Source organism: Acomys russatus, chromosome 29 (assembly GCF_903995435.1).
Source record: "Acomys russatus chromosome 29, mAcoRus1.1, whole genome shotgun sequence".
Lineage (NCBI taxonomy): Eukaryota > Metazoa > Chordata > Mammalia > Rodentia > Muridae > Acomys > Acomys russatus.
Genome location: NC_067165.1, coordinates 14249705 through 14267944, shown reverse-complemented (window position 1 = coordinate 14267944; position 18240 = coordinate 14249705). Strand labels below are relative to the sequence as shown.

Sequence of the window (18240 nt, the reverse complement as noted above, 5' to 3'; positions counted from 1 at the left end):
TGTGACCTCTGTCCCAAACCAGAGCAGGGAGCTGCTGGTTAGATGATCCATGTTGAGCGGTTGTGGTCTGCACGGCCCACATGGCTGTCTGTGGTGCCCGCCGTCTCATCCTCCCTGCCACAAGCTGTCACTGGACTCCTTCCAGGCTTAGACCCCTTTCTCTTCTAGCTTCTCAACAGATGATGACAATGATGTGGAGGTGGAGGCCCTAGAGGGGGATTCGGAGCTCAATCTGGTCACAGAGGTGTGGGTGGAGCCTCAGTATGGACGAGTGGGGCCTGGCCCTGAAAGCTGGAAACACTTGCAGGATTTGACCTACTCTCAGATCCCTCAAGCTGTGAGTGACCCCAGAGCTGTCCCCCGCCTCCTACTAGATTTATCCCTTGCTCGCAGACTGTAGCCTGTGCACTCCCTTGAGCCCAGAGGTGGCACCTAGGATAGATCGATCCTGTCATCTGGTGTTTCTCCCCTAGCTCCATCCACGGGATGCTGCCTGCATAGGCTCGCTGCTGACCTTTGAATACCTGATACAGCTGTGCCAGAGCAAGGAGTGGGGTCCTCTGCCGCCAGAGCCACGGCTCTCAGAGGGTCAGTGGAGAAGGTGTAGCAGGGTAGGAAGATGGGGGAAGCAGCCACAGGCAGGTAGTCTGGGTCTCACCGAGTTCTGTTCTTTCCTCCTCCTAGGACTGGACCAAGGAGGAGACGCCTGTGTCCATGAGATCCCTTTCCATTTTGACCTACTAGGATTGTTGCCACAGTGCCAGCAGCTGCAGATGTTTTTCCTCCTGCTCTCCAGAGGTGGGTATACTTGGAAGCCACTCACCCTCACCTAAGGGGCCAGCAGACCTGGGCATCTCAGAAGATAGAGAGCAGGTCAGCCAGCACCGTGAGTGAGTGAGTGAGTGAGTGAGTGAGTGAGTGAGTGAGTGAGTGACAGTGCAGTTAGAAGCTGAGGCTGAAGGAAGGGCTTTGCTGCTCGGGGTGGAGCCGGGGTCCCTGGGCAGCAGCAGACTTGTTGCTGAGCAGAGTGTGTGTCGGGCAGAGCCAGAGGGTGTGCCTCTCGCCGAGGGGCCCTGTCCCACCAACGACATGGTGCTGTGCCTGCTGCACAGCTGCCTGGGGCAGGAGCTAAGTGACCGAGAGATCCCACTGACGCCTGCTGAGCAGGCTGCCTTCCTGAGCGAGGTCCTACGGAGAAGCCACCGGGAGCCAGGTGAGCTCCACACTGCTTTCCTGATCCCATACTTCAGCCCTGCCCTGCCCTACCCCAGGGTGGTTTCCATCTTTGAGGTCTTGCCTCCTTCCCCACCCTGCCTCTGCTGGTCCTGCCCTATTCCGCCATCTCTACCCCATTATAGGTCCAGAAGGTGCTCTAGTGGGAGCCCACGTAGTCCCGAAGGATCAGGCAGACAACAGTACCCAGGCTGCTGGAGACTCCACCCTTCCTTCCCTGGTCAGCACTCTTGACTCCCGTTTTCCCCTGAGCGCTTACCATATTTGCATCCCTCCCTCAGCACACACCTCTGCCCAGGTTTCCATCGCCCTTGGCACAGTCTGTCACTTCCCTTTGCTCTTGCCGCTTCATGCTTAGCCAAAGAGGATCTGGGTTAGGGTGGAAGAAGGGGACGAGACTCAGAATGTTTCCTTGTAGATTGCTCTTATTTTCTGTTTGTCTCCTACAGAGTGTAGGTATTGCTGGGATCCCCAGGCCTTCCGTTTCTGCCCAGCCCCCTCAGTGGCATTGCTATGCAAGGCTCCTGAACCCCCAGCATGTGTTTCTGACTTTTCTGCCAGCTACCTTCTCAGGTACCAGTAGCTGACCTCCCTCCCATGACCTCTGATACAAACCCTCAAGCTCCCTCCTCAGCCCATCAGAGAGCCCTGATAGGTGCCCCTCCTCTCCTCTTCAGATGTCCAGCATCTGACTGCTTATGGCCTGGAGGGTTCCTTTCAAGAAGAAACAAAACCTAAGTTTGGGGATTGGAGTGGAGTTCCCAGCCTGAAAGACCTGGGAGGAACAGGGACTAAGGCTACAAAGTCCCAAGTGCCCATCCTCAGTGTGACCCTTGTTAGTGGTAAGGCTGCTGCCTGAAGCTGTTTAAGCACAGGATGGGCTTGGGAAGCCACTAGACAATGTGAAGACATGAGCACCTTTCCTCACAGACAGTAGCCAGGATCCTGGAGAGCCAAGCCCACCCTCCTGCCGAGATGTAACAGCCAACAGTGGGCGCCAGGCTCCCCAGACAGAGGGTACAGATGGGCCCCGGACCCGGTGCCCTGTCTACGTCTACAGCTGTTCCCTGGAAGCACTGAGGGAACAAATGGTTGGGTTGCAGCCTCCTCAAGCACCACGAGATCTCATATTCCGGTGAGTGTGCTCCATTTTGACTTTTGGCTTCTCCCAGCCAAGGCTTGGGTGCACATTCAGGTAAGGACAGACAGGTTGGTCAGTCAGGAACTCAGCTTCCTAGCTGTGTCCTCCAGAAAACCATCAGACACCCCTAATCATCAATGCATCTGTTAAGAGTCCAGACAGCCAGCCGGGCGGTGGTGGCACACACCTTTAATCCCATCACTCAGGAGGCAGAAGCAGGCGGATCGCTGTGAGTTCAAGGCTGTCCTGGTCTACAAAGTGAGTCCAGGACAGCCAAGGCTACACAGACAAACCCTGTCTTGAAAAACCAAAAAAAAAAAAGAAAGAAAGAAAAGTCCAAACAGCCCTCTGTAGCATGAGCTGCTGATAAGGCGAAAGTATCATTCAGGGGAGTGTGCCAAGCTCTGTTTTTCCTCACATTCCTAGGACCCAGTACCTGGACCACCCCTCCTCATCTTCAGTCTGGATGGAGCCCAGGAACAAAGAGGCAGCCACGCACTGTGCTTTGCTGCAGGAGCATGCACAGCGGTGCTATGTCCGTGGTGAGCAGGGATATCATGCGAGGAAGGAATGTGGCTCTGAGGTGTAACGACAGGGGTTATAAGCTTGGGGATGGGGCGGACAGTCACTGTGCTGACCCCCGTGGCCCATTCCACTTTTATTAGGGCTGTTCCGGAGCTTGCAGCAAGCACAGAGCGTGACCTGCCAGGATCTGCTGACCGCCGTGGATGCCTGTGAGGAGCTACTGCAGGAAGTAGACATCACCTCTTTCCTGCTTGCACTGTGTGGCCATACTTTGGGTCTGCCTCACGCACCCCCAAGCCCTGGTCCTCTCAGTCCAGGCCCCTTCAGCAGTAGCATTGAAGAAGGACCAGAACCCCGGGAACGAGCTATCCTAGTTTCTGAGTCCAGGTTAGGATCATTCTTGAAAGTTGTTGAGCAGGGTTAAAGGAGACAACACGGACCAAGTCCCTACAAGCATGGCCTTCCAGTCCTGAGAAGTGCACCCCAGAAGCCGTGGTGCCTTGTCACTGGCTTCTGTCCCAGTGCAGCTGTTTTGTCCGCTTGGCTTTGACAGTAGTCTCTGTCCCGGGCCCACCCCTCCTCTCCTGATTTAGTATGTTCTGATGAGCTGAGTTAGGGCTAGTCCATTCCCAGGAGCGGAAGCAGAAATTCTCCTGATGTCTTCCATATTAATCATAGTTCTCTCCCTGACTACTGTGAGTGTGTCAGTCCAGCACAACGCTGTGTTCATTGCTGAGTCCCCACAGTGGGCCTCCGCCGGTCCTGAATGGAGGCTAGAGGGAAGGACGAAGGCAGGAGGAAGGCAAATGCTGTACTAGCTTCTACAGTGTGTTGCTGTTGAGGACACAACAGCTTGAACAATGAGGTTGCCGAGGACTCCACCCCAGTGACTGCTCTGGAGCCTCAGGTCCCCCACTTTCCATGCCCCCCTCCAAGTGAGCACACTTTCCTTCAACAAACTTTGTTTCCTGTCCTGTTCTCCTTTTATGCTGAGTGATGCCACCCTCCATCCAGTGATGTGAGTCTGAAAGGGGGCCACTCTTACTCTAAGACACGTGGAGGTTAGAGCCCAAAGGGGAAGAAGGCATTGCTCCCCTCACCACCTCCCACCTTGTCCAAAGACCTGTAGAGAAAGGCAGGTGTGTGCTGCTCTAGGCCTTGGTGGTCGTTAACGTTGCTGTGCTCCTTCCATCATCCCCAGTGTAGAGACGGAGGACCTAAGTGAGCCCGAGTTTCAGAGCACCCGTGTCTCTGGGAATCCAGATCCTGGTCCAGAGATTTCTCTCACAGATGTCTGCCAGCTCAAAGGAGAGGCACATGATGCGCTTCATAGCCTCATCCAGGTGGGAACTTGGGAGAGAGCAGAAGCAGCAGAGCCCTGCTGATGCCGCCCCGCGGGTCCTCCCCTGGTCTCAGGATGGTCATGTCCTGGCCTAGTGAAGGCAGTAGTGGCCTTTAAGGGGCAGCTGCCATCACAGCCTCCTTCTTAACCTCCCCCCCCCCACAGGAGAAGTTCCTGGAGATCAGTCGTCTTCACTTCCGCACAGTGCCCTCCAACCCCCACTACTTCTTCTATTGCCCTCCATCCGGTAGGCGAGAGGTGAGAAGCTTCTTCCTCCCCTTCCTCACGCCCCAACCCAGAGCCCCAGAGGAACCTCTTAGCCTGGTGAATCCTTTTGAATCTCGCATCCCTAATGCCTGCATGTCCTTTCCCCTCCCCCAGGATGAGGGGCCCCGAGACACCATAGACAGAAAAATCAGTGACCTGGAGTTTTCAGAGGCTGAGCTCGTGGGAGAGGAAGGTATGTGAGCAAGTGGGTAAAGTTGGGATGGCTGTTTCAAGCCAGGATTCAATGGTCCCTACTGCTGTCCTCTCCTGTCAACCACATGTCTTGTGCCTCCAGGGGACACATCTGCCTGCTGTGTGGTCACTGAAAGTGACCCAGAGCTGGAGGTGGAATACCGTGAGAGCCGAGAACCAGACCTAGGGCCTGCTGGGCCGGACTCCGCATCACTGTCAGATGCAGACACTGTGAACCCGGATGAAGACTCCTTCAGTATCTTAGGGGGTGACTCACCCACTGGGCCTGACAGCCTCATGCATGACCTACCGCCTCTCTTCCTACATCTCACATGCTCCGTGCGGCTCCGTGGCCAGCACAGCTCAGTGCCTGTGTACAGCCTGCCCACCTGCCTGGGTGAGTTTGGGGGAGCCAAAGTTCCCCCGTATGGCTTGTTTGCCTGTCTGTCCTTGGGGACAGAGGAGACTTGGTATATCAGTTAGAACTTGGGAAACTATACTTTTTCCAGGAACCCCTAATTTTACCTCTCTCATACAGGCCAAGTGCTTTCTAGTCTGGAGGGACCCCCAGTTGGAGGCCGAGTCCCCCGGAGGGACCTCAGTATCACTCTTGATGTCTTTGTGTTGACCTTGCCCCTGGAAGTAGACTTACCCCCAGCCTCAGCCCCTCAGCACCACCGGTATGGCAGCAAGCGTGGCAGGTTCTGGGGTTTGGGGGAGCAAGGAGACCTTGGATGACCCTAGGACAATAATACCTCCTGAACTTTGACTTTTGCTCCCATCCTGTTTAGGTCAACATCCGAGAGCAGTGCATCATTCCCACGGTCCCCAGGGCAGCCATCGTCTTTAAGGTCAGATGACGGCCTAGGGCCCCCACTACCACCCCCAGAAGAAGAGAGGTACATCCTTATCTCCCTCTCAGTCTCTCACTGCCCCTCAGCTTCATCCCTGGGAAACTAGTTTAAAAACCTTTCTTCCACTTAGGCATCCAGGACTGTCCAACTTGGCCACACCCCACAGGCTAGCTATTGAAAGCACTATGAACGAGGTGAGCCTTCTCTCCTTCCGTGTAGGCGGCAACCCCCGAGTGCTGTAACTGACACCTGCTCAGTCAGGTACAGGAGATGATTGAGGCAGGCCGACCGTCTTCTGGTGTCTTGTGGTTTGGGTTGAGGTGATGCCCCAGTAAGCAAGGGCTTGCACCCACACTGTGCCTGTAGATCCGCTGGCTGTTAGAAGATGAGATGGTAGGGGCACTCCGGAGAGGGGGCATGCCCCAGAGCCCTGCCCTGCACCGAGCAGCTGCCCACATCCATAGCTCATCAGGACGCTCTACCTGTCTCCGCCAAACCCCTCCTCTGAGTTTTGTGTTTGGGCCAGAGCGCTCCCTCACACAATTCAAGGAGGTAAGCTGCCCTCAGAACACTCCCTGGTTCCCTGGGGGTCCATCCTTCCTCAAACCCCAGGAAAGTCCACTCTTCATCTGAGTCTGTAGACATCTCCCTCCTCTCTGTCCTGCCACATCATCTGCTCCTCCCCCGTTGGCCTGACAGCCTGAGGCTGTGGGCAGTAGTCCGGCCTGCTGAAGTTTGGCAAGTCACTTAGCCTTTTCTTCCCTCAGCAGTGGTGGTGTTCCCATCTGCTTCTGTGGGGAGTCGAAGTGTCAAGTGAGAGAACCTACCTAACCTACGATCTTGCCTCCTTCCCTAGGAATTCCGACGCCTCCACCTCCCTGGCCATGTTCTCCTTGAGGACCCTCACAGTGGCTTCTTCTTCGTGGCAGCTGGCCAACAACTTGATGGGCTCCATGGGGAGGCCCGCTCAGCAGCCTGGGCGTGGCACAGCCATGAAGACAGGGCTGAAGATGCTGAAGGGGAGGTAAGTCTGACCTGGGGACCAAGAGGTGTGGCAGCTGTTAAATGCCAAATCCCAGTTCTGATTTCTGTTCCTCAGGCCCTGACAGCCAGCCCCCAAGTTCCTGGCTCCCTAGAGGATTCTGAAGGCAACCCCCTCATCAGCCTGCCCAGCTTGTCACAGGGAGGTAAGAGAAGATGGACAGCATAGCTGTCTCTCCCAGCTTCCGTTTCTACTGACAGACCAAACGCAGGATCCAGAGACACACTAGGCATTCTTTTCTCTATACAGGAAGTCAGTCTGGGCCTAGCCGAGGGCTAAGCCTCATGTCCAGTCAAGGCAGTGTGGACTCAGACCACCTTGGTAAGCTCTGGGTAGGGGTGGAGGACCCCATGTTACCGGCAGCTGGGCTTAAGGCTGCATAGGGAAAGGTCTAGGTAGGGGGACCAGAGGGGACCTACTTAAGGGAGACTGTCAAGCCTGATGAACTCAAGATTCAGGTGACTGAGGCTCAGCTAAGGATGGGGTTAAATGTCCACACATTTGACACAGGTTATGATGGTGGCAGCAGTGGCTCAGACAGTGAGGGTCCCAGTGAGGCCCTTGGCGAGAAAGCCCCCTTCACACTGCGGACTCCACCTGGAGCAGCGCCTGCACAGCCTTCACTGTCCAGCCTTCCTGGGCCCTCCCTGCCTGATTTCTGGCTCATCGTCAGGATACTGCAGGATCGTGTGGAGGTGTATGCACATGCCCGGTATGAAGAAGCCATGGCCTGCAGCCCGTGCTTTCGGTTTCTTGTGCGTCCTCGCACAGCACCTCTCCCCAGGGTCACTGACGGTACCTAAGGCCTATGTTGTACGTAGCCCAGGTCACCAGTGCTACAGGAGAAACCCTGTCCCAGAGAGAGGGAAGCTTGAATGTTTTGGTAGCGGTCTTCTAAGGCCCAGGACTCCTCCTGATCTCTTCTAGGAAAAGCACATCACTCTTTATCTTTGTTTTTGTTTTATTTTTTTGATGGGCTGGCCAGGAACTCATTAGTAGACCTGGTTTCAAATCCATGGTGATCCTCCTGCCTCTGCCTCATGACTGCTGGGAATAAGGGCATGTGTCACCATGCCCAGCACTCTTGACTATCTTAGCGGGGTTGAAAAGCCGATGCAGATTATGACTTCGACTTGAGCCTTAAGGGCATCAAGTTCATAAAAGCTCTGGAGGCTGATATTCAAAAAGTAACTGTGCTGGCTGATATTTAACAAGTGCAATAACATTAGGTGCCTGTCTAGTGTGTGCAGGGTCAGCTCATCGAATCTACATAAGTTCTATATGGCATTGCCCTAATAGTGTGGGTGAAGAAACTCAGTGCAGGGAATTAAATATTTTCCCAAACCAGAGCCAGGACTCACAGCTAGGCATCTGTTCTCAGAGGTGGCACAAGAATAGGCCAACATCTTGACCAAGCTTTGAAAATACACAAGGGCAAGCCAGGCGTGGTGGTGCATGCCTTTAATCCCAGCACTCAGGAGGCAGAGGCAGGCGGATTGCTGTGAGTTCGAGGCCAGCCTGGTCTACAAAGTGAGTCCAGGACAGCCAAAGCTACACAGAGAAACCCTGTCTTTCCAAAAAAAGAAGAAGAAGAAGAAGAAGAAGAAGAAGAAGAAGAAGAAGAAGAAGAAGAAGAAGAAGAAGAAGAAGAAGAAGAAGAAGAAGAAGAAAAGAAAAGAAAATAAAATAAAATACACAAGGGCCATACTGCATGATGGGAGCCCCGGTGTAGTGCCATGAGGGAGCTGGCAAAACAAGCATGAAGCCTAGGCCTCCAAAACTGCTGGAAATGTCTGTTTCTCCTTTCCTATGAAATTCACTACCTTTGCACATTTTTACCTCCTTTATCTACTTTCCTTTTGTGCCCTGTCCCCAGCTCCATAACTTTGCCCCCAACTTAGGACACCTACAACTGCCTCCCACTGCAGTTCTCTGTAGTGTCCATCCTTCCTGCCTAGGAACCTGATGAGGGAGGATGGTGGGCCGGGCACTGAGTGTCGCCACCTGCAGCAGCTCCTGGTGCGGCGAGTTGGAGAGATCTGCAGAGAGGTCAACCAGGTGAGTCAACCAGGGACAGAGGACAGGCCCAGGTGCTGAGGCAGAGAGGAAGAGAAAGGAGAGTCTAGGGACAGACCCCTTAAAGTCTGGTGGTCTATATCAGATTTACAGTGGCAGGGGCCTTTTCTTTGATACCCCAGTTCTGGAAAGCGGTTACTCCCCACTTCCCTACCTACGACTGGAGGGTTCTCATTCCCTCCCGGTGACTCTTGAAATGTTTCCTGTCCTTACACAAGATGTCAGTGAGATCCAGACCCAGGCACCCTGACTCTTGCTTGTGTAGAAAAGACCAGATAGACATTGAACAATTGACGTACAAGGAAGATTTCAGTGTCAGCTGTGGAGAGTTCTGCAGCAGAAAGCAGAGGCTGCTAGCACAGCACGTGACAGGGCTCTGACCCTGGGGTATCTGGGAAGACTTCTTGGATGGAGCAGTTTTAAGTTGTGAACTGAAGGGCACTGACCAGACTCTGATGAGGAACAGAGACTTGCTGGGTTTGCTGTCAGAGCCCTGAGCTCTGTTAAATAGGATTCTGTCTCTTGTTACTAATGCTCTGGTTGCTGGCATCCTTCCTCGTTGATGGTAGGTTTTTTGTTTTGTTTTGAGTGGTTCTTACTTGGTTTGGTTTGGTTTTTTCACTTTTAGAAATTCAGAATTACACATCTGACTCCCTAGGCTACCTGTGCCCTCCCCCTGCCCCCCCCCCCCCCCCCCCCCCCCCCCCGCCATGGCCCTTGGTTTTTCATGTTGACTTCCCCACTCCAGTCCAAACCACCTGGACCACCTCCTTCTCCATGCAGACTGAACAGTGTCTGAAACCATGGGCTCTGTGTCCCCTTGACAAGAAACCTGTTCCTTCACGTTCACATCACAGTACCTAGAAGTAACCTTTACATGCTACCAACATAGGATGTGATCCAGGTTATAGCGTGCGAGGCTGATGCAGCGTTACAGCAGACTGTCTTCGGCTGCCTCATCGTCCTCAGTACATCCGTGTCCTTTTGGTTTTGATACAGTGTACTATAGGTGGTCCAGGCCAGGCTCCTGGTGTTCTCTTTGACTTTGGACCTCAGTGATAGTGATCATTTTCTGTGGCCTCTCATCAGCCCTGACCATCACCCGCTTACTAGGAAACATTTTGGTTTTCTGACATCTTGCTCCTTCTCCTAGCGACTACTCCTTCAGGACCTTCACGACAGTCACGTGTGTAACTCCCTTCTGGTGGCCGAGAGTGAAGAAGATCTGTGGCGCACCGAGACGCCTTTCCATTCCCGTCAGCGGGTACCCCTGCCCAGTGACGGTACGATCAGAGCCAGCAGCCTCCGTCACAAAGCCTGTCCTTTTATCCATTCCTCATAAGAGAAGCATTTGGCTACTGCCCGCTCCTCATTGACTTGACAGAAAGCAGTTTCAGTGGCGAGACGGATGAGGACAGAGCGAAGAGAGATAGTGGGGCCAGAGAGCAGCTGCTCTTTGAAGTGAGTTGGCGGAGAGAGCGGATCTAGTGACTAAAGGAAGGCAGAGGAAGGAAAGCCCTTCAAAAGAAGGTGCAAGCTGAGGCCAGGCAGAGGCAGGCGGATCGTTGTGAGTTCGAGGCCAGCCTGGTCTACAAAGTGAGTCCAGGATGGCCAAGGCTACACAGAGAAACCCTGTCTCGAAAAACCAAAAAAAAAAAAAAAAAAAAAAAGAAGGTTCAAGCTGAGCATGCTTCTGCTCGGCAGAGGCAGCCAGTGAGGATGAAGACTGGAGAAGCAATGCTTAGCTCTAGGCTGTGACCTGGCTGCCTAAAGCTTGCCTTTGCCTGGCCTTTCCTTGCCTTGACACCCATAATGTTGGTATTAACCCAGCAGGGGAACAGGCAGGTGAGGAGTGTTAGGGCTTGAGAAGTTGGCAGCCAGTTCACACAGGGAGGAGCCAGAGGGGAGGAGCCTGAGACACTATAGCAAAGTTGGTCTTCTGACTGTCCCTCCACACAGGCAGACACTGGCCTCTCTTGAACTGCTGGGGTTTCTGGTCATGGGAAAGAAACAGACTAATCTAATGGGGTAGCAACTGAAGCCTCAGCCCTTGGCTCCCTTCTCCTGCACCCATGACTGCTCAGCCAGTGCCGGAAGAAAGCCGAGTAGGATCCTCTGTGCTTCTCCCTTCTGGTTCAAGTGTTAAACCAGGGACTCCTTATTTTCACTAGTCTCAACCCTTTTTACCATTGTTAGAGGAGTGTTGCTCTCAACTCATCCTGGGATGTTTCCCTGTAGAAAAGAAGAAACCCCATAATTAGCAGCCTGCTGTGGTTCTGAAGGCAGTTTCTGCACATTGAGAATGAACCGGGACAAGCAGGCACTGCCACATCAGGGCTTGCAGCAGCCTGGACGTGTGGCCACTCAGAGCCGAGGCACAGCTCGTCCTGTGTTAGTCTGTGCATTCTCTCTGAAGCCCTTAAGAGTAGCTTCTCTTAGGCAGACGCTGGCATGTTGCTGTCTGCACCTTCAGCCTTCAGAAGGTTCACTGGGAACTTTCTCCTTCAGTGGGAAACATGACAAGGATCAAACAAGGTGCTGGACTGTGCCCATGGCCCTTAATCGCTACTACAGCAGCATTTGGGACAGCTTCCCCCACTCTGCAGCTAGTGTGCACAGGCATCCATAGCCACTGTCTTTTCATTTCCTACTGCTACAGCTTTGGTGAAGAGAGTAGCTCACAGGGCGTCTGGCATGTGTTCTAAGCCAGACCCCTTGACATGGTCTTTAGGATTGCCCTTCTCGATGTCTCTCCTTAACTCCTTCAGAGTCTCCTTAAGACCTTCCCAAAAGCCTCGGTACCATAACTGGCCTCCCGAGAATGTGCCCGTGCCTAGCACATCCGTGCTACCCAGTATGCTCATCTTTCCTTAAGACATAGTCAAGCATGGCTGACGAATCAGGAGTAAGAAGTCTGGGGTAAGGAGGCAGAGGCCCTGATATCCTGTTTGTCACCGTGCTGCCCCTCTGCAGATTACGCTGCTGATGAGAGCTGTGGTCCCCGAGGATACCTCGCAGCCACCATGCAATTTGTCCCAGGCCATTTCTCCTGTGACGTCGTATGGGGAACTGTGATCCGAGTCCATTCGCGCCTCAAGATGGGACCCAGCATGGGGGTCTCTCGGGGTATGTGGTTGGCGTGAGAGGGCAGGTGGGAGTGGGAGGTCTAGAGAAAGACGTTTTCTCACCTCGTGTTACTTCTCCAGCAATTCAGGCCCTGCGCTCTGTGCTCAATGCCTTCTCTGTGGTGAACCGGAAAAACATGTTTGTTTACCAAGAGCGAGCAACAAAGGCCGTGTACTACCTTCGGTAGGTGGACCCCAAAAAGACAGCTTAAAGCTTGAGTCAGGGATGGTGTTGGAGAAAACACGTCCAAAGACCTTGCCTTTCTTTTCTAGGCTTCTAGAGACATCCTGCAGTGAGCGACCATGGGAAGGGGACACTCTGCCCCCATCCCTAGCTCTGTCCCGAAGCCAAGAACCCATCTGCCCTGAGGATGCTGGGGCATGTATCACCACTCCACCTCCTGTTGCACCATGCATCCTCACGCTCCTTGGAGCTAGAGCCTGACCACTGTTGTCCCTGTAGGGTCCTCGTTCTCCCCTGGACATGGCTTCCAGCCGCAGTTCAGATGCTGTTCGCCCTGTGGGCCAAGTGGACAGACATATCCAGCTGCTGGTACATGGCGTAGGACAGGCAGGTAAGGTTCTGAGAGGTCTTTCTCTTGCAGCCATCTAGCCTGCTCTGGACTTGCTGTGCTCTGGGTTTGGCTTGAGCAGGAGGGGTGTGAGACATGACAGCCTGATGGAGGCGTAGAATGGGAAGAGGAGCCAGATGGTTGCAGCATAGCTGCTGGGCCCACTGAGGCTAGGTGAAGCTGGTGGGGCCAGCTGGGGCTAACTGAGCGGAGGCATCTGGGTTATGTTGGGCAGATCTCAGGCTAAAGCTACGACACATCGTCCTAGTTTCCTTCTGCTGCTGTGATAAAACACTAACCGAAATCAACTTAGGAGAGAGTCTATCAAACCTGACAGGTTACCTCACCAGTGGAGGGCTGGGCAGGAGCTCAACAGAGACCTCGGAGGAGTCTGGTGCTGGCTCCCTTAGGGCTCCTGCATAACTAGCATCCTTAGACAGCCTGAGACCACCTGCCCAGAGAATGGTGCTGCCCAATGTCCTGGGGTCTGCTATATCCATTACTAATTGATATAATAATATAGTAAATCAAGACACACTCCCACAAATATGCCCACAAACTACTCTGACCTGGGCAGTCCCTCACTTGAAACTCCATTCTCAGATGACACGAGGCTCTGCCAAGCTAATTAGGACACATAGCTTCTCTTTAATAGCTGTAACCCAACTCTGAGATTGGTGATATTAAAGTTACCTATTTTTTGTTTTTGATAAAGACTGAGATGTTAGGTAAAATTCATGTGTCCAAAATCATGTTGCATGGCCTGACAAAACCAGAACTCTGTGCTGGTTCCCTTTCCAGTGGCTTCTTAGCTAGCTAGATCCAGTCCCATTGTGTGGTCAGGGGCTCAAGGCCTGGTCTGAAGATGGCTGAATCCTCTAACAATATCCCCCACCTCTCCAACGTGGCTCCGTCAAGGTCCTGAAATCACAGATGAATTAGTGAGGGTTCTGCGTCGGCGCCTGGATGAGGCCACCCTGGACGTCATCACGGTCATGCTGGTTCGGAATTGCAAGCTGACCCCGGCTGATGTAGAGGTCAGCTGCCTCTCTAGCCTCTCTCCGCCCCGTTCAGACTCAGCCACAGGTGGTGCTGGCGAGAGCTGGTGGAGAGCGCATGCCTTCAGCTCTGTCTCTAACTGCAGTTCATCCAGCCTCCCGGGAGTCTCCCCTCAGAGGTGCTGCACCTGGCCCTGCCCCGGTCCTGCAGACCCTGGCTTCCCGCCCTGGCCTGGTACCTGCGGCAGAACTTACTCACCTTCCTGCACTCTCCCAAGTACACAGACAGCAATAGCCGGAACCATTTCCAAGTGAGATTGCCCTCATCAGGCTTTGCCCGTGGGCCTGTGTACACCCACCTGCCTGTGTCTTCCCGAGCTCCCATGCATCCCAGCACCCTCCTTCCCCACTGTGCACCTCCATCTTAGTACTCATGGCTCTTCTCTCCCCAGCATCCACTGCCACCACAGGGCGGCCTCCCTGACTTGGACATCTACTTGTATAACAAGCCTGGTGGACAGGGCACTGGTGGCAAAGGTAAATTGCAGGGCTTAAGCCTGTGTGCTACACCAGGTGCAGGAAAGGCTTTGTCCCCTTCAGGCAAGAGCCTTGCTGCTGAGGAGGGTCCCAGGAAGGGCTGTGTGCAAGTGCTGGCTCTGAGCCTTCCTGTGGCTTTCTACACAGGGGTTGCCTGCATCACTCTAGCCTTTGTGGAAGAAGGAGGAGCCCCCATCCCCCTGGCATTGTGGCCCCCCTCTTCTCCGGGACCCCCAGACCCACTGCGAGAGGAGGAATTTGAGCAGCTGACTCAGGTCATTCGCTGCCCCGACATGTTGGACAGTTCTTCAGGTAAGACAACCTGTGAGAACGGGAAGTTCCGTCAATGCTGTGGAGGCAGAGGTGTCAACTAGGGTGGCATGCAGCCACAGGTGACCTCCATCTTCCCCTCCAGCTCTGGACGGGTCCCCACAGCTTCGACTGGATGTGTGGGAAAAGGGGAACATTAGCATTGTACAGCTGGAGGAGAAGCTCCGGGCTGCAGCTCGCCAGGCCCTGGCTGACGCCATCATGGAGCTGCGGCTGCTTCCCGCTCCACTGTGCACAGAAGATGTCCCTCCAGGTATGCCAATCAAGGACCCAGAGAAAGTCTGGCATCCTGGGCTGGGCAAGGGTGCAGGCGTGATGGTCAGAGACAGAAGCAGATGGCCCATCAGAAACACACATTCGGTTGTCTACCACCTTGTCTGTGCATCAAGGTGATGAAGTACCAGAAATGTATACATTCGGCTCCTCCCCTGCCACCAGCATACACAACTGAGGAGAGAGAGCCTCAGGAATTCATCTCACAAGCATGTGCAGCTGTGCACAGTCAGTTTCATACACTTGCCAGCAGAGTAGATGTTAAGACACTTGCGCCAGGCTTGGGGAGAGCTTTTCTGTAAAGGGGATCAGTGATGGCAGCTTGCAATGTTCGCTGTCCACAGGAAATCTTAAGAGTGGGTCATTGGAAACTAAGAGCCCTGCCTGCCGAGCCAGCACCTTTCCCTCTGCCCCTGTCTCCGGGGAGCCTGTGACTCCACCCAGCAAAGCTGGCCGCCGGAGCTTCTGGGACATGCTGGTAATGGAAGGAAGTGGCAAAGCTGGCTGCTGTCGTAACTACCTGCCTCCTCGCTGCTCCAACCCTCTCCCCCTGCAGCCCTTGTCCCGTGTCTTTTGAGATGAAACTGCTCTGTCCTTTGGATAGGAGTTTCCAAACATAGCAAGCTGTCCTTGCTACAGAGCAGTGGTTCTCAGCCTTCATAATGCTGTAGTCCTTTGATACGATTCCTCATGTTGTGGTGACCCTCAATCATAAAATTATTTTCATTGCTACTTTTATAATTATACTTTTGCTACTGTTATAATTTGTAATATAAATATCTGTGTCTTCTAGTTGGTCTTAGGTGATGACCTCTATGAAAGGGTTCTTTGACCCCTCAAAGGGGTTGAGACCACAGGTTGAGAACGGCTGGTATAGCGAGTCCCAGCTTACCAACTGCCTTCACGTCATGTTTCTAAACCAGAGCCCTCTAAACAGTAGCATTTTACCCATGAGGAAGTTGAGGGTCAATAAAATTAAGTAACTTGCCTGGGCCTGGGTATCCTCCAGGGCTGAGCTATCAGGGCCTGAGGCAGGCCTCACCCTCTAGACTCATGTCTGCTCCTCGCTGCAGCCACCCTTCCTTTCCTTTCCCTAATCATCCTTCCTCATTCCCTGCATCGTTGCTAGAGTAAAACAGAAGGTGGAGATTTGGGTTCCCCCAAAACAACTGATGACATTGTCCTGGATCGGCCAGAAGATACTCGGGGTCGGAGACGCCATAAAACTGAGAATGTTCGAACCCCAGGTGGATCTGAGCGGGCACCTGGCCCAGATTCTGGAGCCCAGAGACAAAGGTGTGTGTGTGCATGCGTGCGTGCATGTGGTGTGGTGGTGTGTTAGGGCACCAGATAGCTTCTTACTAACTGTGTCCCATGAGGGTGGCATTCTAACTCCTCCTCCATCTTTAGACGCAGGACAGCACTGCTAGAGGAGGGTGAGGTGGGGACTCTGCACCCCGTGTTTGCTCGTGTCATTCAGCGCTGGATGGGATTTATGGTTCAGATTGGTGAGACTCTGGTCCCTGTCCCACTCCTCAGCCCTTGCCCTGCTTCCCACCCTGCAGCCTGCAGTGATCCCTCTGCCCTCCAGGTTGTGCCTCAGTGTCCAGAAGTTCCACCCACATGGTGTCCCGCTTCCTCCTTCCATCCGTCCTGTCAGAGTTTACCACGCTAGTCATCTCAATGGCCGGAGACACCAGTGTCCGCGTCTTTGAACAGCATTTGTGAGTTTGCGATCTGATAGGATTGAAATGGCTTCCCCGGAGTCTTAAAAGCTGGCAAACCAGTAGGGACTGGCTTAGGAGAGCTGGGCACAAGGCTGCTCAGGAGCTGCAGGTTGGGCCAGAAAGTGGGGCCAGGAACTGTTTCCTTTTTACCCGCTCCTTCCTCCCAACAGAGGTTCCGAGCCAGATATCTTCAGCCCTTGCTCCCCTGGGCAGCTGGGCCCAGCTCCCCGCCCAGCAGCCGAGCGGCACCTTCTTCTTCTGGGTAGGAACTTCGCACAGTGGAGGAGACCAACCCAGCAGGGTGAGGAGATGGTGGGCTCCAGTGAGGGCTGGGTAGTCGCTGACCCTGCAGGGAGAAGGTGGGATCTGGGGCTCTGGCCACAGCCCCCCACCCCCACTGTCTCCCTCCCTTCCCTGTAGCTGCCAAAGCGGTGCAGCGCTTTGAGTCAGGAGATGGGAGCCCAGGGCGAGGTGCTCCCCGGCAAAGGCTCCTGCTGCTGGAGGCTGTAGACAAGAAGGTGAGTGTGGGGCCAACGGCTGGGGCGGTGAGGAGGAGCTCCACGGCCTCACTGACCCTGGCCTCTGGTCTCCAGCTACAGCTGCTGACTTATAACTGGGCTCCAGACCTGGGAGCAGCACTGGGCCGAGCTCTGGTCCGCCTGGTACAGTGGCAGAATGCACGGGCCCATCTCATCTTCTGCCTGCTCAGCCAGAAGCTGGGGCTCTTCCACCACTGTGGCCAGTTGGACTTCCCTGTGCGAGATGGAAAGGTACCTGCCGCCTAGCTCCCACCGACATTTCTGGCCACTGAGTGGCCAGCTGGAAAACAAAACAGGAAAGAAGGGGAGACAGGCAGAGGACAGAAGTGGTAGGAGAGGACGCCCGAGTGCAGGACAAGGGCCAAAAGGCTTGAGCCCACCATGGTCCTCCATCCCTCCCAGGAGCCAAACCCATTTCTGCTGCCGACCATGGAGGTAGAGACCCTCATCCGGAACGCAAGCCCTCCGCTGAGTCGCGAGCAAGGCCGGCTGAGTGGGTCCTCTCGTGGTGGAGGTTCCCTTTCCTTGGACACATTTCCCTTTGATGAAGCCCTGAGGGACATCACAGCTGCTCGCCCCAGCTCCACAGTTGGCCCCGTGCCCAGACCTCCAGATCCTGTTACCTACCACGGGCAGCAGTTCTTAGAGATCAAGATGACAGAGCGAAAAGGTGAGGAATGTGGGCCAGGCAGGGAGGGCAGTTCTGTGAGGGACATAGAGGAGTCAGCTGCGAAGGCTGCTACCGATGCCTCCCACCCCCAGAGCTGGAGCGCCAGATGAAGATGGAGAACCTGTTTGTAACCTGGCAGCAGCGTTCTGCACCAGCCAGCATGCCCATCAGTGTGAGTAGCCACATCTGCATCCTCCACAGAGATCCCTGACCCTTCCGTGGCCACTGTCCGGTGCTCACTGCCCTGTGTCCCCAGGCTGGGGAGTTGGAGACCCTGAAGCAGTCATCCCGCCTGGTGCACTACTGTGCAACAGCGCTGCTCTTTGACCCAGCTGCCTGGCTGCACGGACCCCCAGAGACTTCTGCACCCTCTGAGGGGCAGGTGAGGCTCAAGCTTTCTCAGAGACCTGGACCCAGCAGTAGCCCGCGCTTCACCCCTGCAAGGTTGTCATTAGAGAAAGAGACTTAATTTCCACTCCTGCAGCGACGACATCGTCCTGATTCCGGGTCTGGAGGTCGAGAGGTTCCCACAAGCTGCGAGTCCTTGGATGTGCCTCCTCCAGGGGCCCGAGAGGAGCCGTGGCTGAAGGAGCTGAGCTTGGCCTTCCTGCAGCAGTATGTGCAGTACCTCCAGAGCATCGGCTTTGTGCTGGTACCGCTTCGGCCCCCCTCGCCTGCCCGCAGGTGAATCCACTCCCCTCCCTACCCGCTTCTCCACCTCGAGTGAGGCCCCTCCTTTCTTCATGCAGCTCCTGCTTTGCCTGCTCAGGCATTCACTGTGCGTGTTCACCTAGCTC

At 54.5% G+C, this 18240-nt stretch overlaps 1 protein-coding gene across 1 annotated transcript in view; it reads left to right on the top strand.

Moving 5' to 3' along the window:
- The window catches only part of Szt2 (SZT2 subunit of KICSTOR complex), a 46519-nt gene that overhangs the window by 19679 nt on the left and 8600 nt on the right, over positions 1-18240 (top strand). The window contains exons 19-62 of the mRNA XM_051172098.1: positions 169-337; positions 474-588; positions 685-798; positions 1043-1213; positions 1359-1453; positions 1683-1806; positions 1911-2075; positions 2164-2368; positions 2801-2916; positions 3040-3286; positions 4101-4242; positions 4407-4499; positions 4623-4701; positions 4804-5097; positions 5239-5380; positions 5492-5599; positions 5685-5748; positions 5921-6106; positions 6411-6578; positions 6654-6741; positions 6846-6917; positions 7107-7308; positions 8555-8654; positions 9826-9955; positions 11646-11798; positions 11879-11981; positions 12071-12176; positions 12261-12372; positions 13288-13406; positions 13514-13678; positions 13820-13904; positions 14052-14216; positions 14320-14487; positions 14852-14985; positions 15637-15803; positions 15918-16015; positions 16099-16231; positions 16405-16535; positions 16655-16752; positions 16828-17004; positions 17176-17443; positions 17536-17615; positions 17700-17825; positions 17928-18127. Of these exons, the coding sequence (XP_051028055.1) occupies positions 169-337; positions 474-588; positions 685-798; positions 1043-1213; positions 1359-1453; positions 1683-1806; positions 1911-2075; positions 2164-2368; positions 2801-2916; positions 3040-3286; positions 4101-4242; positions 4407-4499; positions 4623-4701; positions 4804-5097; positions 5239-5380; positions 5492-5599; positions 5685-5748; positions 5921-6106; positions 6411-6578; positions 6654-6741; positions 6846-6917; positions 7107-7308; positions 8555-8654; positions 9826-9955; positions 11646-11798; positions 11879-11981; positions 12071-12176; positions 12261-12372; positions 13288-13406; positions 13514-13678; positions 13820-13904; positions 14052-14216; positions 14320-14487; positions 14852-14985; positions 15637-15803; positions 15918-16015; positions 16099-16231; positions 16405-16535; positions 16655-16752; positions 16828-17004; positions 17176-17443; positions 17536-17615; positions 17700-17825; positions 17928-18127 (6177 nt within the window). The remainder of the gene's footprint in view (positions 1-168; positions 338-473; positions 589-684; positions 799-1042; positions 1214-1358; positions 1454-1682; positions 1807-1910; positions 2076-2163; positions 2369-2800; positions 2917-3039; positions 3287-4100; positions 4243-4406; positions 4500-4622; positions 4702-4803; positions 5098-5238; positions 5381-5491; positions 5600-5684; positions 5749-5920; positions 6107-6410; positions 6579-6653; positions 6742-6845; positions 6918-7106; positions 7309-8554; positions 8655-9825; positions 9956-11645; positions 11799-11878; positions 11982-12070; positions 12177-12260; positions 12373-13287; positions 13407-13513; positions 13679-13819; positions 13905-14051; positions 14217-14319; positions 14488-14851; positions 14986-15636; positions 15804-15917; positions 16016-16098; positions 16232-16404; positions 16536-16654; positions 16753-16827; positions 17005-17175; positions 17444-17535; positions 17616-17699; positions 17826-17927; positions 18128-18240) is intronic.